The sequence below is a fragment of the Geotrypetes seraphini genome, chromosome 7 (genome assembly GCF_902459505.1).
Source record: "Geotrypetes seraphini chromosome 7, aGeoSer1.1, whole genome shotgun sequence".
NCBI lineage: Eukaryota > Metazoa > Chordata > Amphibia > Gymnophiona > Dermophiidae > Geotrypetes > Geotrypetes seraphini.
Window position 1 is genome coordinate 27,440,939 of NC_047090.1, and position 25,284 is coordinate 27,466,222.

General features: G+C 42.1%; 1 protein-coding gene across 5 annotated transcripts in view; it reads right to left on the minus strand.

Annotated features, from left to right (window-relative positions):
- Positions 1-25,284, minus strand: part of CFAP54 (cilia and flagella associated protein 54) — a 440,387-nt gene that overhangs the window by 275,945 nt on the left and 139,158 nt on the right. For all 5 annotated transcript variants that reach the window (XM_033951153.1, XM_033951154.1, XM_033951152.1 and 2 more), the window contains exons 21-26: positions 24,711-24,881; positions 16,177-16,269; positions 12,870-13,055; positions 9,860-10,002; positions 6,431-6,578; positions 3,683-3,838 (exon numbers count right to left, since the gene is read on the minus strand). In XM_033951153.1, coding sequence (XP_033807044.1) covers positions 3,683-3,838; positions 6,431-6,578; positions 9,860-10,002; positions 12,870-13,055; positions 16,177-16,269; positions 24,711-24,881 — 897 coding nt within the window. The remainder of the gene's footprint in view (positions 1-3,682; positions 3,839-6,430; positions 6,579-9,859; positions 10,003-12,869; positions 13,056-16,176; positions 16,270-24,710; positions 24,882-25,284) is intronic.

Here is a 25,284-nt window from a genome sequence, read left to right on the forward strand (position 1 = left end):
CTTTTTCTCCATTTTCTTTCTAGTTGTCTGCATTGCCTTTTGAGTTGGAGTAGTTCGTTGTCGAACCACTTGTCTGATTTTCTGTGGATTTTGGTTTTGGGGCTAGTTCAGGGGCTAGTTTGTCCAGGGTTTCAGTACTTAGGTGGTTCCATTGTGAGATGAAGTCTTTGGGTATGTAGTATTGGATTATGGTGTCTGCTTTTGTCCAGAATGTGGTGGGATCAATGTGTTTGCGTGAGTTGTACGTTATTTTTTGAGTAATTGGAATGCTTTTGTTATTGGTCCAATTGATTTCGAAGGAGTATGTGTAGTGATCAGACCAGAGAGAACAGTTCCATTTTCCATTTGACGTTTGGATCTCTGGTTGTGTGGGTTGTTGGGACATATAGGCTGCGATGCTGAGTTGGTGTACTGATGGCTTTGCTTACCTACAAATCCATCATTATATTGCTTCTCTGCCACCTTGCCATTTGACGGCCTCTTGTCAGGAGCTACTGTCCACGGCTTTTACCCTTGGATCTCAGCTCTCTGTTTCCCTTAAATTTCATCATACACATTTGAAGGATGCGTCCCCCCTGCTTGACCATGTTAAACTGAGGGACGCTTGGGCTCATGATCTTTTTGTAGTATTGCCTGATGATGTTATACGCAAACTGTCTGCTTTTCGCAAATATACTACCTTTTGGGAACAACATTTCAAAGTGGTTTTACGCTTGTATATCTCTCCTAAAAGGGCTCACCTTGCAGGTTTCCGAACCTCTGCTGCTTGTCCCCGATGTGATGCTCCTGAAGCAAGTTTGGGACATATGTTCTGGACTTGTCCAGTTATCCAGTCCTTTTGGGAAGCTGTTTTTCTTTTTGTGGAAACTATTTGGAATGTTGTTATCCAACATTCCTCCTTGCTTCTTTTTGGTGTTCCCCTCCATTTTGACTTCGCCGACCAGGGACTACTGCATTTCTTCGGTGGACTGTGGAGATTGCCCTCAAGTGTATCCTGCTCAAGTGGTTGGAAAGGGAGGGACCTGATTATTCTCTTTGGCGATGTCGCCTGATCACCTTGTTGATGTGGGAACGTAGAGATGTACAGGACTTTTCTTCACTCTTGGGTCGTACCTTTCATAGTACCTGGGAGCCCTTTTGAAACACAATGACTCCGATGGCACGTAGCCACCTCCTGAATTGCTGATTTCTTCCTTTGAATGACTTCTCACACCTGTTGCTTATTTTGGATATATGTGTTTTCTGCTCTTGCTTGGATATTTTAGGTTAGACTTGAAGGAGGACTGGGGAGGGAGGTGTGGTGGGGGGAAATGGGGGGTATAATTTGATTTTATCTTGAACTGCATCTGTTGTATGCTGAATATTGTTGCTTGTTATTTGTCTGTCTTACTTTCTATTCCCGCAGAAGCTACTAGGGGGTGAGTGGGGTTTTGTGGGTAGGGATGGATACCTCGTGCTGTTTCTTGTTATCTAAAAGCGAGCTTGTTTTATATGTTTCCTGATGTTTTTGTATCTTGCCCTGTTGAGCTCAATAAAATATATTTGACAAAAAATACATGAGAAATGAACAACAAAGTGCTGGCTATGTCCAGCAAAAACATCATTTTAAAAACGGAATCATTCAAACTACAAATGGGTCAGAACAAGGAATGTGGATATCTTCGTGGCAGCAGAGAAACATCTATATTATAAAATGGCAAATAGACATCACCATGGAGGAATAGTCTAATAATTAGAGCAGCTGCCAGAGAACCAGTTTACTGGTTCAAATCCCATTACAGTGTTCCCCCAGTCGTTCGCAGTCGGCGGTTCGCGGTCCTGGTCATTCGTGGTATTTTCTGACCGCAAACCGCCGACAAGGAGAGGGCAGCTGGAGAGGCAGGAGAGAGCAGCCGGAGTGCAGGAAATCACTTGCGGTATGCTCCGACCGCTTCTTCCTGCACTAAGTCGGGCCTTATCCAATCAGGAGCTGTATGTCAAAGCAAATTTGTTGAACATGGATATCCTAAAAAAATTATTAAAAGAGCTTAGAGGCGAGCCAAGAACTGTCATCGTTCTTGGCTTATGCGATCAACAGAGAAGGATAATGATCCTCATACGGTGTATTACCTTTTACCAACAACAGTAATGCTATTAAGAAAATAATTTTAAAATATTGGCCTATAGTTCAATATCATTCTTCGCTTAGGGATAAACCTAAATTTGCCTTTACTAGGGCTCGTAACTTGGGTGAAAAGCTTAGATACAGGAGGGGAGCTTATTGCAGACAGAGATTATTTGCTCACAAACCTTGCGATCATTGCAGCACTTGTGGTTATATATGGTGTCAACCTTTCATATCTATTCCAAATTTACAGGGGAAGAGATTCGATCTCACTACGGGCACCAACTGTGATTCCCAGGGAGTTGTGTACTGCGTGATCTGCCCCTGTGGTTTGCTGTACATTGGCCAAACTAGTAGAAAAATTAAAACATGCATTGTTGAACATCTTAGTAATATCCGCAGGGGCAGAGAATCCACCCCCCTGGTGGATCACTGGTTGAGGGAGGATCACTCGTTGGCAGATCTGAGATATACAGTGCTTATACATATTAATCAATATGAAGGAGATATCTGTAAACTTTTATTACAGAAAGAACAACATTTACAATTGGAATACATTATCTCCTAACGGTTTAAATTCGGAAATCGAGTGGTTAAATATATAGGTATATGTGTGGTGTTCTCGGGTGTAACATCATTTCCGTTGTTCTAATTGTAGAATTTTGGCCAGATGGGTGTGTTAGTGAGTGCGTATGCATTTAAATCCGGGAGCTTAGGTAATTTCAGCCAGTTCCTCTTCCGGTGTTGTTCCCCGATTTAGCTTGCCTGAGAAGGTATGTTTATTAACCTTATACTGATATAAGAGGAGTTTGATATTTGATATAAGATTGGTGAGATTCAGTTACAAGAGTGAGTATGTATTTGTTTTAACTTTGAAATGTTTTAAAAGTTAGTTTGCTTTAACCTAGACCCCTCCTGACGAAGAACACGAAACCTGGGTCGGGGGGCCAGGCATTGAAGTAATAAGCACATAGCACTTTAAACAGCACTTCAGCACATTACATTATTGTTTGCACTAGTTGCACAATCCATTAACGCTGCTATTGACTTGTATATTTGTTCCGCCATTTTTGTATTGGATGGCTGGAACTTGAAGAAGATAATATGACTTTTCATCTAACCACATGAATTGTTCCAGCGTTATTGGAAACTGAATCAATACATTGCTGTAAAGGATAAGCGTTTGCTTTTAATGTATAAGCTTGATAGCTTAAAAAGAGCTGTGATTCAATAAAGAATATGGTCAATTATCATGCCATTAAAAACAATTAAAAACAATTTAGATCCACACAGAACTAATCTCCCCCCCCCCCCCTTTTACTAAGTCACAATAGATATTTATACCATGGTCTGGAGTACTAAATGCTCTGACGCTCATGAGCATCAGAGCATTCAATGCTCCGGGCCACGGTAGAAACCTCTATCGTGGCTTAGTAAAAGAGGGGTTAAGTTAGGTGTTACTAGGCATCCTCAATGTAGGTGTCTCCTATAGAATCAGGCTCACCTTACCGATTTTCTTTATAGATATTGTATATTAATTCTAGTATAACTGATATTCACTTTTAGATATGATCTTACCTGCACTACTGGTACTGATGGTATTTTGTGATATATGATAGGAGCAAGGAGACCATAGCACTGAACAACAGCTTGCAGGGCATAGTTTGTATCGTCCAAATAATTGCTGAGTTCAAGAGCAACTAGCATTCGCTCACACTCTGTGATTCTTCTAAGCTGAAAAAGAGTACATGTTGTTGCAGAGGCATAAGTCATCCCATGGATTTCCACACTAATATTTAAAAAGGAAATCGACTGTAAATAAGCAAGCAGATATCATCTCCGTGTGACTTAATCATAATATATATCACTGTTTTAAAAAAAGAAACTAATTATGAGGCAGCTTAGCACTAAACTGCATTAAAAATCACCATTTATTATAATCCAGGATATCGGGTGATGTGGAAGGAAGTTTTCAATATAATGTCTTAAGTCTGATTTGGAATGTTTTGTGAAAATAATCAATAAATTGTGTAGCAAACATTAGTTTTCAAACCAGGAAAACATCTATCTTTTTGTTTTGAAAATCGCCATTTTCTAGACATGTTTGTGCTCAGTGCATCTTTCTTTAGGTACCTTTTCAAAAAATAAAATCTTAGGGAAAAACACATAAAAGCAAACTATTGGGGTATCCAGGGGCCAGCATTCTTAGTAGACTGGCCACACAACCGTCCCAACAGAGCAGTGGGGCATCCTAGGGGGCACTGCAGTACACTTCATATAAAAGGTCTCATGTATGACTTTCATCGTAACCCCCTTATATGGTATAGTGAGCCCTCCAGGAACTATCCATCACTATAATAACCCTCAAGTTGGCAGGTGTCTTCTATACATAAATAGATATATTTTCAAATATTTTGGCCTAGAGTCTCTAAAAGTCACGTTAAAAACCAACGAGCCACTGTCGCAGCCGTTATGGTAGCAATTTTAAAAAAGAGTCATTCTTCTAAAAATGCTCATACAAATGAGGTTGATGGAGAGTAGTGAAGATTCGCTGATGATAGCAATAGTCACATGGGCAGATAAAAGGCAAAAAAAAAACAACAACCCAACAACAAAAAAATCGAGCCGAAAGTAACCCTTCACCCGACAGCAGGAGAGATGCCCAATCTCTCCCGCTGCCATGAAGCACCCCCAGTAGCACTGAAAAGCAACACCCCCCCAACCCCGCCTCTGATAACCCTCACCCTCTCCCCCTTACCTTACTTTCAGATAGCTAGCCGGAGGGATGCCAATTCCCTCCGGCCAGCTGGCCAGCCTCTTCAAAATGGCGGACCTTCCCATCCCCGGCTTATTCTGGGAGGGGCCTAAGGCTCTGATTGACCCAAGTGGTTTAAGGTCCCTCCTATGTGTAGGGCCATAAGCATCTGGGCCAATCAGAGCCTTAGGCCCCTCTCCAGATTCTTTGGCCTCTCTCCCGCTACCGGGGGGTGTGTTGGTTGGCAGCGGGAGAGATTGGGCATCTCTCCCACTGCCGAGGGGGCTAAAATACACGTGCCCAAGAAGCGTGCTTTTATTACTCATCCCCCCCCCACCCCTCACCCCCCAAAAATAGATAATTTATGCTTCTTCCTGTAAATTTTTTTTTTCATTAGCCAAGTCAAAATACACACCACAAGATGCACTTTAAACAGTGCTGTCACTGTACCGGTACCCCCGGAACAGTCGCTGTTTTTTGTCGCCAAAGGTCGATGCCACTCTTGGAGAATGACTTGATGATTTTTTAAGAATCCACCAGAGTGCTCATTTCAATATTCAAAAATCCATTAGCATGGTAATGTTGGAGACTGCTAGAAAGCTCGCTATAGACCACGAAAAATCGTTTTGATAATCTGCCGTTAAAATGCATGCAGGCTAAACCGTCTGCAACCAGTTTAGCAACCGCGTTAAAGTTTTGAGAATCTAGCCCTTTGTTTCACTGCTTTTGCAGTGGGGAGAGAGTCTGACCATGTCAGGTAAGTGGCACATATTAAAAAATACTAAAGAGTCAGAATGGGGAAAGAATTAGGTGCAAACTTCCATGCATGCTTAGCCTTCTGGTTCTTTTTGAGCTCAATACTATTTGGATGACATCATCTTCATGTGTGATTGATTCATCCTGCTGGTCGATAGAGCACCTATACACTGAGGATAACAATACATGTAGAATTAATAATTTAATAATGGCCATCTCTGTGAGGAGTGCAGACATCGTTCACGATGCAGTGAAATACAGGGTGGACCATTTATCTTCACACCCCGATTAAGCTGGAAATGCAAAAAGGTGTAATTGACTTCTGCAACAACAGATAAGCACTTAAGATATTTAAATCAAAATTACCTAAGGTTCATTTTTGCATTGCATGAAGCCATCCTTACATTAGCGAAAGAGGGTTTTTTTATGCCAGTGATCACCCTAGTTGCCACCTACCCACACTCAAACAGGGAGGTGGTGGGATTCTGAGGCATTTTCCTCTTCGCTTATATCAGGTGTGTCAAATGTTGGTCCTCAAGGGCCGCAATCCAGTCAGGTTTTCAGGATTTCCCCAATGAATATGCATAAGATCTATTAGCATACAATGAAAGCAGTGCATGCAAAAGATCTCATGCATATTCGTTGGGGAAATTCTGAAAACTTGACTGGATTGCGGCCCTCGAGGACCGACATTTGACACCCCTGGCTTACCTAGTCTGGGTGCCTCTAGGTTTGAACTTGCCTATATCTGGTTTATAGTAGGATTAGTGTATGTAGTTTGAATTAATAATTTAACACATTTCAGTGTCACATACTTGCCACTTGTAAGGTGTCCCATTTGCAGATACAGAGTCGCAGAAGAGGGCTCCTTCCTGTACGCTGATATCACTTGCACTAAAAATGCAGACAAGGAAGAGTTCCAGGAGGATAGGTGATGCCTGTGACACAGCCTCAACGCGTAAACTAGAAACAGAAAATTACTAAATGAGGCAAGTAATGCATGTGCAAACATTCATCATCTTTTCATATAAGTTCATATATGTCCATCCGTTAACGGATGTAAATTCAAAAAATATCATCAACGTCTTCTATTTTACCAGGCAGCGTCCTGGGATAAGGATCTGAATTCTTTAATTGTGACTGCTAGTACGTTTTTAGGAAACACCTAAAAACATTTGTTCTCTAGATTTCTAGGTAATTAAAATATTCCTCTTGATTGTTTCTTCTCTTTTGTAAACCGCACAAAACTTCACGGTAATGTGGTAATGTTATGTTATGTTATAGTGTACTTGCTTTCAAACAACAAAACTATAATGCTAGAAATAAAAGAAAAAAAGTTTCTCCAAGGATAGGAGGACATTCAAGCTGTAGAAAAGTCTAGAAAGGATTCATAGCCAGAGTAGCCTGATGGCCTACCAACTTTGTTTCCACTTTATCTAATTTATCTTGAACAGACTTAATCTTCTTGTTCCTGAAATTTAGCAAACATGTGCTCAGTAAACTGACTAAAGCGTTGGAGATTTTCTTTTAAATTATTATCCATACTGACAATGGCTACAAAGATATCTTTCAAAGAAACATTATCTACCTTAGATAGAGCAGAATCATCTAAATGATGGCTAACAAATTTTACCGGGGTAGGTACCTGAATATCAGACAAAGTTCCATCAAATTGTGAAGGATTAACAGCAACATTTCCATTAACAGAAGAAACTTCCGGTAATGGTGTGGTGCTGAGAGTCATCTCAGCATCTTGTTGCGTATTAATTACTGTAGGCAACAGTTGTGGTGGAGGGGTAGGTCCTCCGGAGGAAAGAGAGGAATCTGACAATGATGACAAAGTAGGAGATCTCATATCCGTATTCAAAAGTCTCAGATCTTGAAGATGGAAATCCATAGGCCCCCACAACAGTCACTGGGGCCAAACCTTTCTTTCCAAATTTACGTTTCCCCCATCTTCAGTGGATTACTTATGGGTTCCTAGCTCCTATGTGCTCCAAAGGGGCTCCTAAGGGGCAAAACATGCCCCTTTGATCACCCCCTTCAATTATACGCCCACATGAGTGTGACCACGTTCCACGGTATGGCTTCCTTTTTATTGTGGAAAAAGTGGGGCTTTCAACAGCTGATTTCAGCCTCCCTCGGGTGCCCAATCCAGCACCTGTGCAAATCATATGTGCATTGCAAATCATATGTGTTTGAGGCTTATGCGGTTAAGGCAGAGCTTATAGGAATGGGGCAGGGACAGTGACAAAACTCACAGGGATGGGATAGGGAAATTGAGTTCCTGTGGGGACAAGGACAAATTTGTCCCCATGTCATTTTCTACCTGGGATCTATTAAGTCTACTGCAGAGGCTTCCTAGGGTGTTCCACTGATCTGCTGAAATTTCTATGTGGCCAGTCTATTAAAAATGCTGAACCCCCTACCCCCACCCCAATACTTCCTAATGACTTGTTTTGGTGCATTTCTTCTTTGGACTTTTTATTTTTAATTGTTCTAAAATACAGATGCACTGAGCTCAAAAATTTCTAGCACATGACCATTTTTGAAACAAAAAGTTGGATATTTTTTCTGGTTTGAAAATAGACATTTTCTCTACTGGATTTCTGAAAGTTTTTCCCACAATGTCCAAAATCAGATTTAGAAATAACTGATCCCCTCCCTATATCCTTTTAAACTTAATACATAATATGTGAACTAACTTCAGAAGTGCTCAGAACCCGCAGGTAGGGAAGCCGCAAACGGGGACATGCCCCAAAATGCAAACCCCCTTGGTCTATCACTGCACTTCCTCCTACACTGAAAGTCTATTTAAATAATCTTATTATATTATTTTAATGTTATTTTCTTCTTTATATAAAATGCTTAGTGCTTGAAATTTATGCTTGAGATTTCAATCATTTCATATGAATGCAAAAAAAGTCTATAGCCTGGTGAAGTCAATGAAGCCAACTGTGATGGTACTATCAGGTTCTGACGCATTTGGGGGCATGTCCCCTTTTGCGGCTTCCCCACCTGCGGGTTCTGAGCACTTCTGAAGTTAGTTCACATATTATGTATTAAGTTTAAAAGGATATAGGGAGGGGATCAGTTATTTATACACTTGAACTGTTCATCACTTGGATCCACCAAATATTAGATTTATATTCCCCGAGTTTGATTTTTGGTTCAAAATCATATTTAAACATCATATTGAAAATGCCCCTGCACATCATACATCCTGGCAGTGCTAACAGAAATATATTACACAAATCAAACAACAGTATTATGTATGCGTGAATTATTGTTCTCAATTTATCCTCTGAAAGTAGATTCCTCAACCTCTTTAAAAATAGCCATTCTACTACCTGTTTCAAATTACAGAGGTACCTCGGTTTACGAGTGCACCGGTTTGCGAGTGTTTTGCAAGACGAGCAAATAATTTGCAAACTTGGTGCCTCGTAAACCGAGCTTGCCTCGCTGTACGAGCGCCCCCCCCTCAATCCATCATCCCCCCAGCGAGCCGGCATCCCCTCGCTCGCATCTGCCCCCCCCCCCGCAATCCTACATCCCCCCCCGAGCACGTCAATGACACTTCCTTTACCCCGACTTGGCACCAGTGCCAGTGCCCGAAGATCCTCCCTCTTCTGGCGTGGCCTGGGCTGGGCGGTGCGTTGGAGATCCTCCCTCTTCTGGGCTGGGCTGGGCTGGACTGGCTTTGAGCATTTGCGCATGCTCAAAGCCTTCTGGTCTCGCTCTCAATCTCGGAGAGAGCGAGACCAGAAGGCTTTGAGCATGCGCAAATGCTCAAAGCCAGTCCAGCCCAGCCCAGACCAGAAGAGGGAGGATCTCCAACGCACCGCCCAGCCCAGGCTGCGCCAGAAGAGGGAGGATCTTCGGGCACTGGCACTGGTGCCAAGTCAAGGTAAAGGAAGTGTCATTGACGTGCTTGGGGGGGGGGGAAGTAGGATCACGGTGGAGGGGGTGCAACGCGAGTGGGAGGAGGATGCCGGTTCGCAGGGGGGGAAGCCGGATCACGGGGAGGGGTTTGGAGCAGCGTCGGATTCCTCAAGGGGGGGGGAATGGAGCAGCGCCAGTAGCCTCAGGGGGGGGAGGAGGTGGAACCAATCAAAGCGAGTTTCCCTTACTTCCTATGGGGAAACTTGCTTTGATATACGAGCAATTTGGTTTACGAGCATGCTTCTGGAACGAATTATGCTCGTAAACCGAGGTTCCACTGTATTACTTAATGACTATTGTACCTTTTCTGAGAAACCGTCATTGTGTTGCTTGCAGAAATAACTGAAACATCAAATGAAGGAGAAGGAGATGCTGAGACAAAATATTCCCACAGAACTGAAAATGCTTTCTTGGCCAATGTATAATTTTTAACTTGATAGGCAACCTAAAAAATAAAATTAGGAATTTGAAATTATTATATTCTTTTAATCAGGATGTGCCCAATTTTCAGACAGAAGCTTAATGGTTAAGATATCTAGTTAATTTACCTGGCAACCTTTAAGTTATATTTTAGTCACATCCAAGCTGGCTAAATTGTAGTCTAAATAAATTTTAGCTGGCTTGGTCACTAAGCAGCTTACAAAAAATGTATCCCAAATCTATCCACCTGAAACCTTAAATTTGTTAGGGAGATCATTTAACTAAACGTTCTGTAGAAATTGCAACCTATGTCATCTTTTATGGAGCTGTACACAAACAGAAAAAAACCCCCACAAAACCATGAAGTCTCTGAAGTCTGAAATAAAAATTTCTGGACTTGTGCTACAGTGAGACTGAGAATGTAGTTACAAAAGTAGACATTGTTCTTTGTTCATAAACATGCAAATTTTATAGAAAATGCAGATTTATTAACCTTGAAGAGGAAACTATTTTTACCAGAAGTCCTTGATGCCCCGGCGTTGCACGGGTATTTAATTATAGCAATAACACTGTAAATGGATTCAAATAAAGATACTTTATAGTGGTGAATGAAATTATTTTTTACAGCTTTATAAAAAGTACAATATTCAAATTATAATGTGAAATATTTGACAAAATGAATACAATACAACTAACGCAAAACTTGATTATAAACAACATTTTTAGTTTCACCTCCAGGAGCAAGAACATATAAATTCTTGGGTGAACCCACCCTTGAGCAAGCAACATAGAGTTGTCCATGGGAAAAACAGGGGGATCTTAAATCCACTCCACAGTATGTAATAGTCTGTCCCAGTGATTTGTTGATTGTGATAGAGAATGCAAGTCTCACTGGAATTTGCAATCTCTTAAACTGAAAAGGAAGATCTGTTGGAATAAGTGGCATCCAAAAGTTTCAGTATTGATTTAAACAACTCAATATGTGGAAACTCAGGTTGAAAAGAAACTCCATGCAGTTTTTTCCCGGTTCAGAATGGAACCTGTGTTCCTAGTTCAGCATATGTGAGTACTCATGTAATGTAATAACATTATGAACTGGGGTGCATGAAGGAAACAGTTACAAACACAGTTAGAACATACAAACTCTATATGTATGGTGTCCGTGGTAGAATAGAAACGATGTCCCTAGTGGTTATAGTGTCATAGAAAGTGTTTTATAGTTGGAATTACTGTGAGAATGGCAGCTTTTTACATTTTTTCCATTGACATGAATGGGTGAAATCTGATTTTCTGTTTGTAGCTCCGCCCACGTGTGCAGGTGGGCCGCGAGACCCCCAGAACATATCACCCCAGGTAGTGAGGGATCTGCATACCAAGTTTCGTTCAAATCGGTCAAGCCGTTTTTGCGTGATCGCGGCACATACACACACACATACATACACACATACATACCTCCGATTTTATATATATAGATCTATATGGCTTCTACTGCGTCACTGTTCTTTAGATGTTTCCCAAAGGATATATGCAAACAACATCTTATTTTTCTTTCCAGTAAACAGTTATATTTCAGTCTTGAATTGTTGGTTAACATTTTACATGGAGAATGTCTGTCTGCTGCCTTTGATACTGTTAATCACAGCTTATTCCTTGATACACTGTCCTCACTTGGATTCCACGAATCTGTCCTCTCCTGGTATGCCTTCTACCTCTTCCCATCACACTGAAGGTGTTAAACAACCCTAAGTTGTTTAACTCAATGTAGTTTAAACAACTTAGGGGTTCTACTGCATTGCATAAGGCTTTTATATAGTGAAAGATTATAGAGGAGGTTTTTTATGCCAGTGATTATATCAACCCCTACAAAGCCTCCTATTTATCTACAATTTTAACATATTGTTGGGTTGGAGGAGGGGATATGAGGCTTTTTCCTACCTCGTGAAAATTTTCACAATATTAAGCCATTTAGTTAATGCTTGCTAATCCCTATTTTGTTTCTATGTAGACTCTTGGGAAACTATTTGTGGATCACTCCTTAGCATTTACGTGGTGTGTGTGTTTACTATGCTGCAAACATTTTGAGAGTTGGTTGTTTTTGATTTTCTAATTTTGTCTCATATAGGCTTGTGTGTGTTGGACCATCTGAAACTAAACATGTCCAAGACTGAGCTGCTCCTCTTTTCTCTTAAACCCTCTGCTCCTCCTCCTCCATTCTCCATCTCGGTAAATAATACTATCATCATTCCAGTCTCCTCTGCTCACAACCTTGGAGTCATCTTCAATTCCAACTTCTCATTTTCTACACACATCCAACAAGCTGCTAAGGCCTGTCACTTCTATCTCTACATCATCACCAAAATTTCTCTCTGAGCACACTACCTGGACCCTTGTCCACACTCTCGTAACCTCACACTTAGATTACTGCAATATACTTCTAACCGGTCTCCTGCAGTGCCACCTCTCCCCCCTGTAAACTGCAAAGCTCTTCTGCACGACTCATCTTCTACCAACCTCGCTACACTCATGTCACCCCTCTCCTTAAAACACTTCACTGGGACAGCAACAAAACTCATGGGGATGGGACAGGAAAATTGAGTTCTTGCGGGGACAGGGACAAATTTGTCCCCATGTCATTCTCTATTTTGTAGTACCACAGGAACAAAAGACTCATCCAATCATCTTAGCAATCAAAAAAGAACTGAAAAGAGTCACAGGTTCTCTGCATCATGAAAGCTAATTTTCATGAGTAGTGAAAGACTTCTGCTCTCCAGGCAGGAACTCTGGAAATTTTGCACCAAACATGGTTAGGTGACCTACTTGCATGCGAAAGGTAGTTGTCAGATAATCATTATTAAGCAATAGTGTAAGTCTGCTGATAAAAATCTTCTTTACCTGCATCATGTATGCCCAAGTAACAAGAACAGGAAGTGAAGGATAGGCAAGGATTGGTTTTGTTGATGCACCTACTGTATCCCCAATAAGTTTTCCATTTGCTGAATAAGCTGCAATTGCAAATGTGTACTTCTCATTTGCTTCTAAGCCATTGACTTCCAAAAAGTTATTTCCAACAGCTGGGATCTGTTAAAAAATGGATTCTAATTGGAATATATTTATGGATATGCATAGAAAAAAAACTAGTATATTAAAGTGCTTTTATTGATGACAAAGAAACAACATGAACAAAATAAGCAAAGGCATTCAGCAAAATACAATCAAAAGACAGCCAGAAGAATGGAGGAAGAAGTATAAGTCATCAAAAGGTTTTGCAACAAAATACATCCCTTCCCCCCCCCCCCACCTTTTAAGGTGCAATAAGTTGGTTGATAACAGAACATATGTACATAAATTGAATACTGAATTATTGTTTTTGGTGGTCTTCAGTTTGTCATGTGTATAAAATGGAAAGCGTTGGCTGTTCAAAAAGGTTATTATAATAAATTTAAGGATGTGTGGGGACCTTTATTAAATTATAGTAATGAATAAATTACACTTTTCCCAATCTTAATACACATGTGGATTGGGGGGGAGGGGATTTCTTGTTTTTCCATTAAGAATATATAGATGATTGTCGTAAGATATTATTTTTATGTGGTATATATTAGTTGTATATGAATTTGGGAGGGGGGTGGAGTTTAAATCTTCTTGGTGTTTGATATTGAAAATTTTTCAAGTGATGTTGTATTATATTTGGTTGACATTTACTGTACACTTGATGTAAGTTTAAAAATGAATAAAGAAATTATTAAAAAAAAAAAAAAAAGAACAACATATGTACAAAAATAACTGGCAAAGAACAATGTACAGTACTCCCCTGATATTCGCGGGGGTTCCGTTCCAGGAACCCCCGCGAATGTTGAAAAACTGCAAATACAGTTTTTAGCGGGGGAGACAGGAGAGGGCAGCCGGAGCGCCGGCAAGTGAAAGAAATCACTCACAGTATGCTCCGACCGCCTCTTCCTGCACTAAAGTCAGGCCTCACCAATCAGGAGCTGTGTGTCAAAGCAGCTCCTGATTGGTGAGGCCCAACTTTAGTGCAGGAAAAGGTGGTTGGAGCATACCGCGAGTGATTTCCTTCACTCACCGGTGCTCCGGCTGCCCTCTCCTGCCAGGTCATTCGCGGTCAGAAAATGCTATGAATGTCCGGGACCGCGAATCGCTGACTGCAAATGACAGGGGGAGCACTGTACTGCTATACCAAGAATACCATAACATAAAATTCTTGGTATAGCATTTTAATGAATTGAATATCAGTAATTGACTATATTTACCCTACTTTGTATAGTTGTAAAGAACAATGTACCGTCATCCATTGTTAGACAAATAAGAACTTACCAAAATCCCCAAGCCCTGGATGTGGGAGAACATGTCTAAGAACTTTGCCTACTGAAACCAAGACCAATAGCAAACTAGCACTTTATAGCACTAAACATTTAGCATTCCTCAGTTACAACAGTTTCAGCGATGATGCATGTCTTATAGAGGCCCAGATGCACTAAAATCGTCGCTAAAATCCAGGGGGTCTCTGTGGGGCCAACACATTGTCTGATTTTAAAACGGCGATCAATGTTCGACTGAGCAAATTAGTTTTGCAAAAGTTGGCTATAATCCTACCCTATCAATCGTTGGAAAAGCAACTTTCACACATGTGCAAAGCCAGCAGGGCAAAACCTGAACAGCTCAGCAGGGGAAGCTCCAAAGCAGCCTCCTCCTACTGCTCAGCTGTTCGGGGCAGGAAAGAAGAGTAGGGTTTGTTTGGGTTTTTTTAAACATGGGCACAGATATTATGCCTGTGTTACACACGCACAACATCTCTGCCCATTTTTTCTTAAAAAAGGTTCCTACTGCCTACCCCCACCCCCTCTCTGACGAAGATCTCTGCTGAACTTAAAAAACAAAAATGGCTTGCATTGGCCTATGTTCTCTCTCTGATGTGACTTCCTGCAACCAGGAAGTGACATTAGAGAGACAGTCTAGGCTGACGCAAACAGCAGGTTGTAGATGCTGATTTAAGCCAGCGAAGATTTAATGAGGTATTTATTTATTTATTTATTCAATTTTCTATACTGTTCTCCCAGGGGAGCTCAGAATGGTTTACATGAATTTATTCAGATACTCAAGCATTTTTCGTTGTCTGTCCCAGTGGGTTCAGAATCTATGTAATGTACCTGGGATAATGGGCGAATTAAGTGACTTTCCCAGAGTCACAAGGAGCAGCGTGGGTTTGAACCCACAACCTCGGGGTGCTGAGGCTGTAACTATAACCACTGCGCCACTCTACAAATCAAAATGTAGCAAAAGTGAGCCAAGTATAGGACAGTCAAGCCATTGTGACATCACTGATGAGGTTGGCTCTTAGGCATTGGTGGAATGAGGCACTGTGATGTCACAATGCCAGCTCTGGTTATCAGAGGCTGAAACATTTTACACTATTTATTTATTCAATTTTCTATACTGTTTTCCCAGGGGAGCTCAAAATGGTTTACATGAATTTATTCAGGTACTCAAGCATCTTTCCCTGTCTGTCTCGGTGGGTTCACAATCTATCTAATGTACCTGGGGCAATGGGGGGAGTAAGTGACTTGCCTAGGGTCACAAGGAGCAGCATGAATTTGAACCCACAACCTTAGGGTGCTGAGGCTGCAGCTTTAACCACTGTGCCACAGGCATAGCAAGGGGGGGTGGCGCCCGATATCACCATGCCTTGCACCCCCCCCCCACTCTTCCCTGCCACTCTGTGCACCCCCACCCTTCATGTACCTCTTTAAAAGTTTGCCAGAGTGAGCAGCACGTTCCACCTGCTGCTTACGTTGGCCTCGGCACCCTTCTGACATCACGTCCTGGTCCAGTGCGAGCAGCAAGTAGAAGATGCTCTCATGCGAGTGAACTTTTAAAGAGGTGCATGGGGAGCGGAGGGGGGCAGAGAGGAGAGTCACCAGCACCCCCTACACCCTTTACTATGCCACTATGTTACTGGGGGGGAGGGGGAAGAGAGGTGTCAGGGTTAGTGCATGTTCTAAAAGTGGCCACCGTTGATTCGGCAAAACGGTTAATCCGGCAAAGGTTTGGAACCAGGGGTGCCAGAAACTCGGTGGTGTACCTGGAACAAATGTGGACAGGTGTTCATTTCATGATATGAGAAAATAACCACAAGAAACCTAATAGAACATCAACAAAGGCATAAGTTGGAACTTTATCTCACCATTTCTCCTGAACCCGGTATGTGATAATCATTTATTCTTATGGTTGTACTAGATCCTGAAGCTTTTCGGCCAAGTAAACAATACCAACAGACCTTCCAACAAAGCATATTTCAAGAATTTAGTGGAGGCAATTGTTATTAAGCCATTTACCAATCTATGCAGTACTTTTGTCCCTGCATACATTTCAGAGAATTTTGAAAGAAAAATTACCCTGAAAAGTCCCTGAAATCTACATTAAATGCAAAGTACCCATATACTTTTCCCATGCTTTTTCTGCAGGTGGAAGTAAGGGGCTAAAACTACTGTGTAGATTAGAAAAGTATATTTTGGTTTATTCCCAAGTTTCCAAGTTTATTCTTAATTTGATATACCGACCATCACAAGTATCTGGCCGATTTCCATTATTAAAAATTTAAAAAAATCTTAAAAAGTAAAAAAAATAAAATGGAAATAAAAATGGGCTAGTGAAGACCAAGTCATAGGTTTAATTTGTGGGGAGCAAGGGGGGAAGGAAAGTTTTTTTTTTTGTTTTTTTTTTAATTCTTTATTCATTTTCAAACTTTCATCAAGTGTACAGAAATTCATAATAAACACAATTAATTTAATCACTTGAACATCTTATCATTATAAATACAAATGTAACCCCCCCACCCTCCCTCAAAGCCCATAAATCATTATGAGATCATATACTTGAAACCCTCCCTCCACCCAATACTAAGTGGTGTATAATTAATAGAAAAATGGCATTTAATCATGACAAAAAGATGTTAATGGCTCCCATTACAGCCGGAGCCTTGAAGTTGCGTCGGGTTGCCTGCTAGAAAAGTCTCCTTCGATGCAACCGGAAAAAGGAAGTTGCGTCAGAAGAGACTTTTCCAGCAAGCAACGTGACGCAATTTCAAGGCTCCGGCTGTAATACAGTTCATAGCCTTATGGAAATCGCCAGTTTCAACAAGAGAAGGTAAGGGAAAAGGAGGGAGGGAGGGAGATGCATGGCCGGCCGGCCGGCGGGAGAGAGTGGGCTGCTGGATCGAATGCTCGTTCACCGCACGTTTTCGCTTGTTCACCGCCCGGTCTAACCATTCACCACTCCACGGGGCAGTGAATGGCCTTGTCCCCGATCTCGCGGTGACCTTTTTTTTTTTGGTCACCTTTTTAGCGGGTTACCCACGGCTAGCCGCGGCTAGCCACAGGTAACAATCACCGTGTCATTCTCTAATCTGAGGGCCCTGGATGGAGCATGTGGAATAAGGTATTTGTCCAAGAAAGCAGGAGAATGGGAAAGTTTAATTGATCTAACCATGCCCCTGGGAATACCTCATTTTAACCCATGATGAACAATTGGTGGGGAATTCTATAAATGGTGCTCTAAAATTGATACTGAAGAAAAAAATCAGCACTAAGCACTATTGTATCGAGTGCCCTTTACAGAATAATGCTTAGAGCCCATTCCCATGCCTAAAGTTCAGTGCCAGGATGTGCGCCACCTGAAACCTTGTGCAAATGCTGGCACCCAATTCATACATCAGCCTCTCAGACTTGGTCTGCCTGACAGCCGTTACATTTGGCAGCGTCCTGCCTGATCTAGTTTAGCGTTGGTTCCTGAGGAAGGGGCTCTTTGCGGTTCCTGAAACCATGCTTGGTTGAACCTTTTGTGAAGCTTGCTTTCAACGGAGTAACTTCTGTCATCGTAGCGCTAAACGGATTGAACAGCTGAAGAAGCAAAGTATATTTTGCCTTTACATCTGAGGAGGAGGCTGGGCCCGCTCCCACTCTCTCACTGCTTATAAAATTTAAAAAGAACTTTGCTTCTAAATAAGAATTTTGTCTCAAACTGCTCCATAAATCATTTCACTGTTCTTTAATTGAAATGTTTTTGCACTATTTATTTCACATTATGGTAGCACATAAATGCACCCGATGATGGTGTGCAGCAGTTAGGGAGCTTTGTTCTTTATTATTGCCTTGTCTAAGGGCTCCTTTTATTAAGTCGCGCTAGCGGAGTTAATGCGCATGACTTTTCAGCACGCGCTGGCCTAAAAACTACCGCCTGCTCAAGAGGAGGCGGTAGCGGCTAGCACGGCAGGTGGTTTAGCGTGTGGTATTACATGCGTTAAATCGCTAGTGCGCCTTTGTAAAAGGAGCTTAAGCGTTGGAGTGGCGACTTTTGTTGCCTTCTCGCTTAGCTGACCATTCCACACTCAGGGTTCGTGTTACGCAAATTATTATTATCATCATTATTGTGTTCTTGTTTTCAAAAAAAGTTAATTTGTGGGGCTCGTTTCAGACGCAGTGTATGATTCGGCTTCGGGTCACTGGCATTGCTGCTTATTTTTGTTCTTTTAGGCACCCAATTCATGGCATTTTGGTGTGGAAATAGTTCTATTCTATAACACTGTATGCAAATTTTCAGAATGACCCTGACCCACATCCACCAATGCCCTTCCCCTGGCCATACAATTAGATTTAGGTACCCAGGGTTATAGTATAACATGCAGACCATTGCATGTGCAAATCTAAAGTAGCCTGCAGAAAAGATTTATGGTCCTGTTTTATTTTATTTTTTCACTATCACAGTTTTCTGAGCTGGGCTTTTATACTGTTCATAGGAGCCAGCGCATCTTGAAGCAGCCATCTCCGGCGAAACGCTGGGCACCGCGTCGATGTGATACTTGATCTACATACCTACCTTTGTGTGGGATAAGTATAAATCTATTTTTTCTCTTCATGATTATTTGAATTGAAATTTGTAGCAGCTGATAACGCTTGAAGTTATTTATTTATGTTCTTCTTGCATTTCTTAAGGCTTATAACATCTCCCAATGTGTGAAAGTTTTTTTATGCCTATGACGAGACTTACCCCTGGAGAATTTTCCCACTTTTGTTTCACTCAGTAAGGTGTTTTATGGGAGGAGTTCTGAGGCTTTTTCTTTTATAATCACTCACATTGGTCTGGCTTAGATGTTTGTGGAGCCTTTGCACTGCCAAAGAACGATTATTTGCTTCCACTTTATCCTCTGTCTCCTTTGGAGTGTGTTTTTGAGTAGAAGGGAGTTGTTTGTATTATAATATCCTTCCACATTTGTGTTTGTTGATCAAATCTAAAGTAGTACCAATTAACGTCAATAATTATTTAAGACCAATTAATTCATAGTTAATGGTTCATTAAATTTTAATGGATATATTATTGTACACTTGTTTATGATTTAAAATGAATAAAGAATTTAAAAAAAAAAAAAAAAAACCCAATTTCAATTGTAAAACATTTTTTAAATTCATTTTTTAGCTATAGGTCAAGCGCCAAATTATTGATTCTGACATCAAATTTCAAAAGGCTAGGCAGTACAATTATGTGTGTATATTTGCAATGCACAAAACCCCAGATTTTATATTTACCCCTTCATCCGTGAAACTGCGCTAATGGCCCGCACTGCTCCCGATGCTCATAGGAACTCGATGAACGTCGGGAGCAGCGCGGGCCATTCAGCGCAGCTCTCTGTGCTCTCTCTGCGCTAAAAACTGCTAGCACGGTTTCGTAGAAGAGGGGGTTAATGTTGAAAGCTTGACAAAGATCCACGCGGCAGAGGAGAGCAGAGGAGAGGAGAAGACCAGCGCCAGGGTTCTCTGTGTTCCGGCCGAAGAGAGGAGCAGCGTCGGGCCGAACACAGCAGGGGAAGCGGCGAGACAGAAACCAGAAGGCTCGGGGAAGCGGCGAGAGTTCGCTCCGCCCACCCCCACCGCGTCAGAGGCTGCGCCGGACTCCCCCTTGAAAGGGGAGGAGCCAACGGCGCCTGGCGAAGGCGCGCGGCAAAGGCGCTCGCCTTAGCGAGAGCGCCTTTGCGAAGGGCCTCAAGAAGGGCCAAGTTACTACACCAAGAACATCAAGAAAGGACTGAAAGGTAAGGAAGAAGCGGGCGCAGAAGGAACAAATACAAACAAGCAACAGTAAGAAAGCTAGAGCAAAGGCAGCACACAAGACAAAGGTAGAACACAGGTAGCACACACAAGAAGAAGGTAGAGTAAAGGCAGAACACACAGGAAGAAGGCAGCACACAAAAGAAGAAGGTATTACATTGGCAGCACACATAAGAAGAATAGGCAGCACACACAAGAAGACAGGAAGCAGGTACTGAGGGAAGCAGGCACAGGAGGAACAAACACATAAGCATAAGTAAGGTAAGGTATAGCAAAGGCTGCACACACAGGAAGAAGGCAGGAAGCAGGCATAGAAGAAACACGTAATCTTAACTGTTATCTTTAAGCAGGAACGACAATGGAAGCAGAGGGGAACCAGAAGATGAGCTTTCCAGTGTTCTGCACGGACTGTCATATGTATGACTACCTCCCCTCGGGGAGACAGTCATTTGTATGCGGTCGGTGCCAGGAGCTGAAAAGCTTGAAGAAGGAAGTCAAGCGACTAGAGGACAAGATACAGGAGCTAGAAGAACTCTACACCATGGAGGACCCAGTCAAGACAGCTGAAGACTTCATGAGTGAGAGACACATCGAAGAGGAAGTCAGAGAACTCGAGAATTTCATTGAGGAGGCATACAGGAGGAGGGTGGAAGAGGATAAACTTCAGATTGAAAGATGAAGATATACCAACACCAACACGGAAGGGAGAACAAGAAGCAGATGACACCAAAGAAGACACCCACAGAGGAACACCACAAGAGGGAGAGAAATTGGCTAATCGATGCCCAGAAGAAGAAAGAGCGAAGCACACTGGGGACATTGACCTGAGACCGAAGAGAAAATTGAAGAAGGGAAAGTCAGCAATCCTAGTGGGAGATTCGATCCTAAGGCATGTGGACAGCCACATAGCAGGAGGGAGAGAGAATCGACTGGTGACCTGCCTCCCAGGAACAAGAACCAACGACATCGTGGACAAAATTAGGAAGATCCTGGAAGGAGCGGAGACGGAAGAGACTGCAGTGATGATCCACATCGGGACGAATGATGTCAGCAGGAGAGACTACAGAAGGAGCACGCTGATAGAACAGTTCAAGATCTTGGGAATGAAGCTGAAGATGAGGACCCAGAAGATAGCGTTGTCAGAGATCCTACCGGTACCGAGGGCAGATGTGAAAAGGCAGGAGGAACTACAATCAATAAATGCGTGGATGAGGAAATGGTGTGAGGAAGAAGGATTCCACTTCGTGAGGAACTGGACAACGTTCTGGGGCAAGAGCAAGCTCTACAGGAGAGATGGACTGCACCTGAGCACGGCGGGAACAAGACTTCTATCAAACAACGTCAAGAGAGGAATAGAACAGGCTTTAAACTAAGAGGAAGGGGAAAGCCGACAGTCGACCTAGCGTCGATGATTCGGAAGAAGGTATCATGTGATGATACTAAGGGAATGCAAGGCTCGGAAGAAACAAAGGACAAATTACAGGAGTCGACTAACCCAGAAGAAGTGGTTGGAAGGAGTGTACCAAAAGAGAAGACACTAAAGACCGAAACACAGGGAAAGGAAATGAAGACACTTAAATGCCAGGATCTAAACTGCATATATACTAATGCAAGGAGCCTAGGAAACAAAATGGGGGAATTAGAAGCCGTGGCCAATGCAGAAGTCTTAGACATCATTGGAATCTCTGAAACATGGTGGAATAAGGAAAGCAAATGGGATACAGCACTGCCGGGATTTAAGCTCTATCGCCAGGACAGGTCAGGACAGAAAGGAGGTGGAATAGCCCTATACATAAAAGAAACCATACAATCGACAAGAATAGACACAGCGGAGACGACCAACAAGCTGGAATCGCTATGGGTTAAAATACCAGGAAGAAAGGGACCTGAAATAAAAATGGGCCTATACTATCGCCCACCCGGGCAAACCGGAGATATCGATAAGGAAATGGAAGCCAAGATGAAACAAGAATGCAAAAACGGTTGCACAGTTATTATGGGAGATTTCAACTACCCCGGGATAGACTGGAGTCTTGGAAACTCAAAATGCGCTAGGGAAACAGAATTCCTGGAGGCTACACAAGATTGCTTCATGGAGCAGCTTGTTAGAGAACCGACGAGAGGAAATGCCACTTTGGATCTAATCCTAAATGGGTTAATGGGACCAGCAAAGGAAGTGGAAGTAGTGGGACCATTGGGAAACAGTGACCATAACATGATCAAGTTCAAGGTTGAAGCAGGAATACCAACAGGAAAGAGAACCATGGCGACAACTTTCAACTTCAGAAAAGGAAACTATGAAGCAATGAGGAAAATGGTAAGGAATAAACTTAGGAACACTTCCAAGAAATGGAGGATGGTAGAACAGGCCTGGTCTTTTTTCAAGGACATGGTGAGCGAGGCGCAAAATCTTTACATCCCCAGATTCAGAAAGGGGAGCAAAAAAAGTCGAATAAAGGACCCGATATGGATGACTAAAATAGTGAAGGAAGCGATAAGTAATAAGAAAAATTCATTCAGGAGATGGAAAAAGGACAAAACTGAAGGAAACTGGATAGAGCACAGGAAGTATCAAAAAGAATGTCACCGTGTGGTTCGAAAAGCTAAAAGAGAGTATGAAGAGAAGTTAGCCAGGGAGACTCGTAATTTCAAACCGTTCTTCAGATATGTTAAAGGGAAACAGCCAGCTAGGGAGGAGGTGGGACCGCTGAATGATGGAGTCAGGAAGGGAGTAGTGAAGGAGGAGAAAGAAGTCGCGGAAAGACTGAACATGTTCTTTTCGTCTGTATTTACAAACGAAGACACAACCAACATACCGGAACCTGAGCAATTCTTCAATGGAAATCAAGCAGAAAAATTAACATTCATGGAAGTGAGCCTTGAAGATATGCGCAGGCAGATAGATAAACTAAAAATAGACAAATCTCCAGGTCTGGACGGAATCCATCCAAGGGTTCTGAAGGAACTAAAGGAGGAGATAGCAGAACTACTGCAGCAAATATGCAATCTATCCCTGAAAACAGGCGTGATCCCGGAGGATTGGAAGACGGCCAACATCACGCCCATCTTTAAAAAGGGATCAAGAGGTGACCCGGGAAACTACAGACCACTAAGTCTGACCTCGGTTCCCGGAAAAATGGCGGAAGCACTGATAAAAGAAAGCATCGATGATCACTTGGAAAGAAACAAACTTCTTATAACCAGCCAACATGGTTTCTGCAGGGGGAGATCGTGCCTAACCAACTTACTACACTTCTTTGAAGGAATTAACAAACAGATGGACAGAGGTGACCCCATAGACATCATATACCTTGATTTCCAAAAAGCCTTTGACAAGGTGCCCCATGAACGATTACTCCGGAAACTGAAGAACCATGGGGTGGACGGAGACGTACATAGATGGATCAGAAACTGGTTGGCAGGTAGGAAACAAAGGGTAGGGTTGAAGGGACACTACTCTGATTGGAGGAGGGTCACGAGTGGTGTTCCGCAGGGCTCGGTGCTCGGGCCGCTGTTATTTAATATATTCATAAATGATCTAGAAACAGGGACGAAGTGTGAGATAATAAAATTTGCAGATGACACCAAACTATTTAGGGAAGCTCGGACTAAAGAGGACTGTGAGGAATTGCAAAGGGACTTGAACAAACTAGGAGAATGGGCGACAAAATGGCAAATGAAGTTCAACGTTGAGATATGTAAAGTATTGCATGTGGGAAGCAGAAACCCGAGGTACAACTATACGATGGGAGGGATGTCATTGAATGAGAGTACCCAAGAGAGGGACTTGGGGGTAATGGTGGACAGGTCAATGAAGCCGACTGCACAGTGCGCAGCGGCCGCTAAGAGAGCGAATAGAATGCTAGGTATAATCAAGAAGGGTATTACAGCCAGGACGAAAGAAGTTATCCTGCCGCTGTATCGGGCGATGGTGCGCCCACACCTGGAATACTGTGTCCAGTTTTGGTCGCCATACCTTAAGAAGGATATGGCGTTACTCGAGAGAGTTCAGAGAAGAGCGACACGTCTGATAAAAGGGATGGAAAACCTTTCATACGCTGAGAGATTGGAGAAACTGGGTCTCTTTTCCCTGGAGAAGAGGAGACTTAGAGGGGATATGATAGAGACTTATAAGATCATGAGGGGCATAGAGAGAGTAGAGAGGGATAGATTCTTCAAACTTTCAAAAAATAAAAGAACAAGAGGCCATTCGGAAAAGTTGAAAGGGGACAGATTCAATACAAATGCCAGGAAGTTCTTCTTTACCCAACATGTGGTGGACACTTGGAATGCGCTTCCAGAGGACGTTATAGGGCAGAATACAGTACTGGGATTTAAGAGAGGATTGGACATTTTTCTGCTGGAAAAGGGAATAGAAGGGTATAAATAGAGGATTACTGCTCAGGTCCTGGACCTGTTGGGCCGCCGCGTGAGCGGACTGCTGGGCAAGATGGACCTCAGGTCTGACCTAGCAGAGGCATTGCTTATGTTCTTATGTTCTTATGGATGCACACACAATTAGAACTGATGGACATAATAGTGACTACTCTTGCTATACCAGTTTTCCAGGAAGACATATTGTAGAAAAATTAGTAAAGAATATAAATCTACATGTTACCTTCACATCGGAAACAAATGGAGCTGGTTTAAATGTCATAGAAGAATGTGTTCTGGAAATTAATATAGGAGGAGGTGGGACACTACTTTTCCTTTTGCTTGTAGACTCTATTCGTTTGACAGATATTGTAGTTTCTTCAGCTTCTGCCTTCTGTATCAGCAAAAATGCTTCCTAAGACAAAGCACAGCATACTTGGAAAAGTTCAATGTGCCTTTCCTTTAATGTTATTCATAGATGTTACATGTTTGCACAATTGTAGTTTGGAAATTTAATAAAGTTTTTTAAAAAAAGATAAGTTGGCATAGCACATAACATAACATCATATTATAAACCACATAACTGTAAGTTCAAAGCGTTGAACAAAAGATTAAAACTAACATAACCTAAGGATGATTTAAATTAGTTTGCTAAATATTTTCTTTTTAATTATTTATTTATTTTTACATCTTACAACAAATGTTTCAATAAATGACAGTTGAAATTGAATACATCACTTGAATCTCTATCATGTTTAATATTAAATCATAAAATTTACCCCCTCCCTTCCCTACCATAACCTATGTAATCACATATT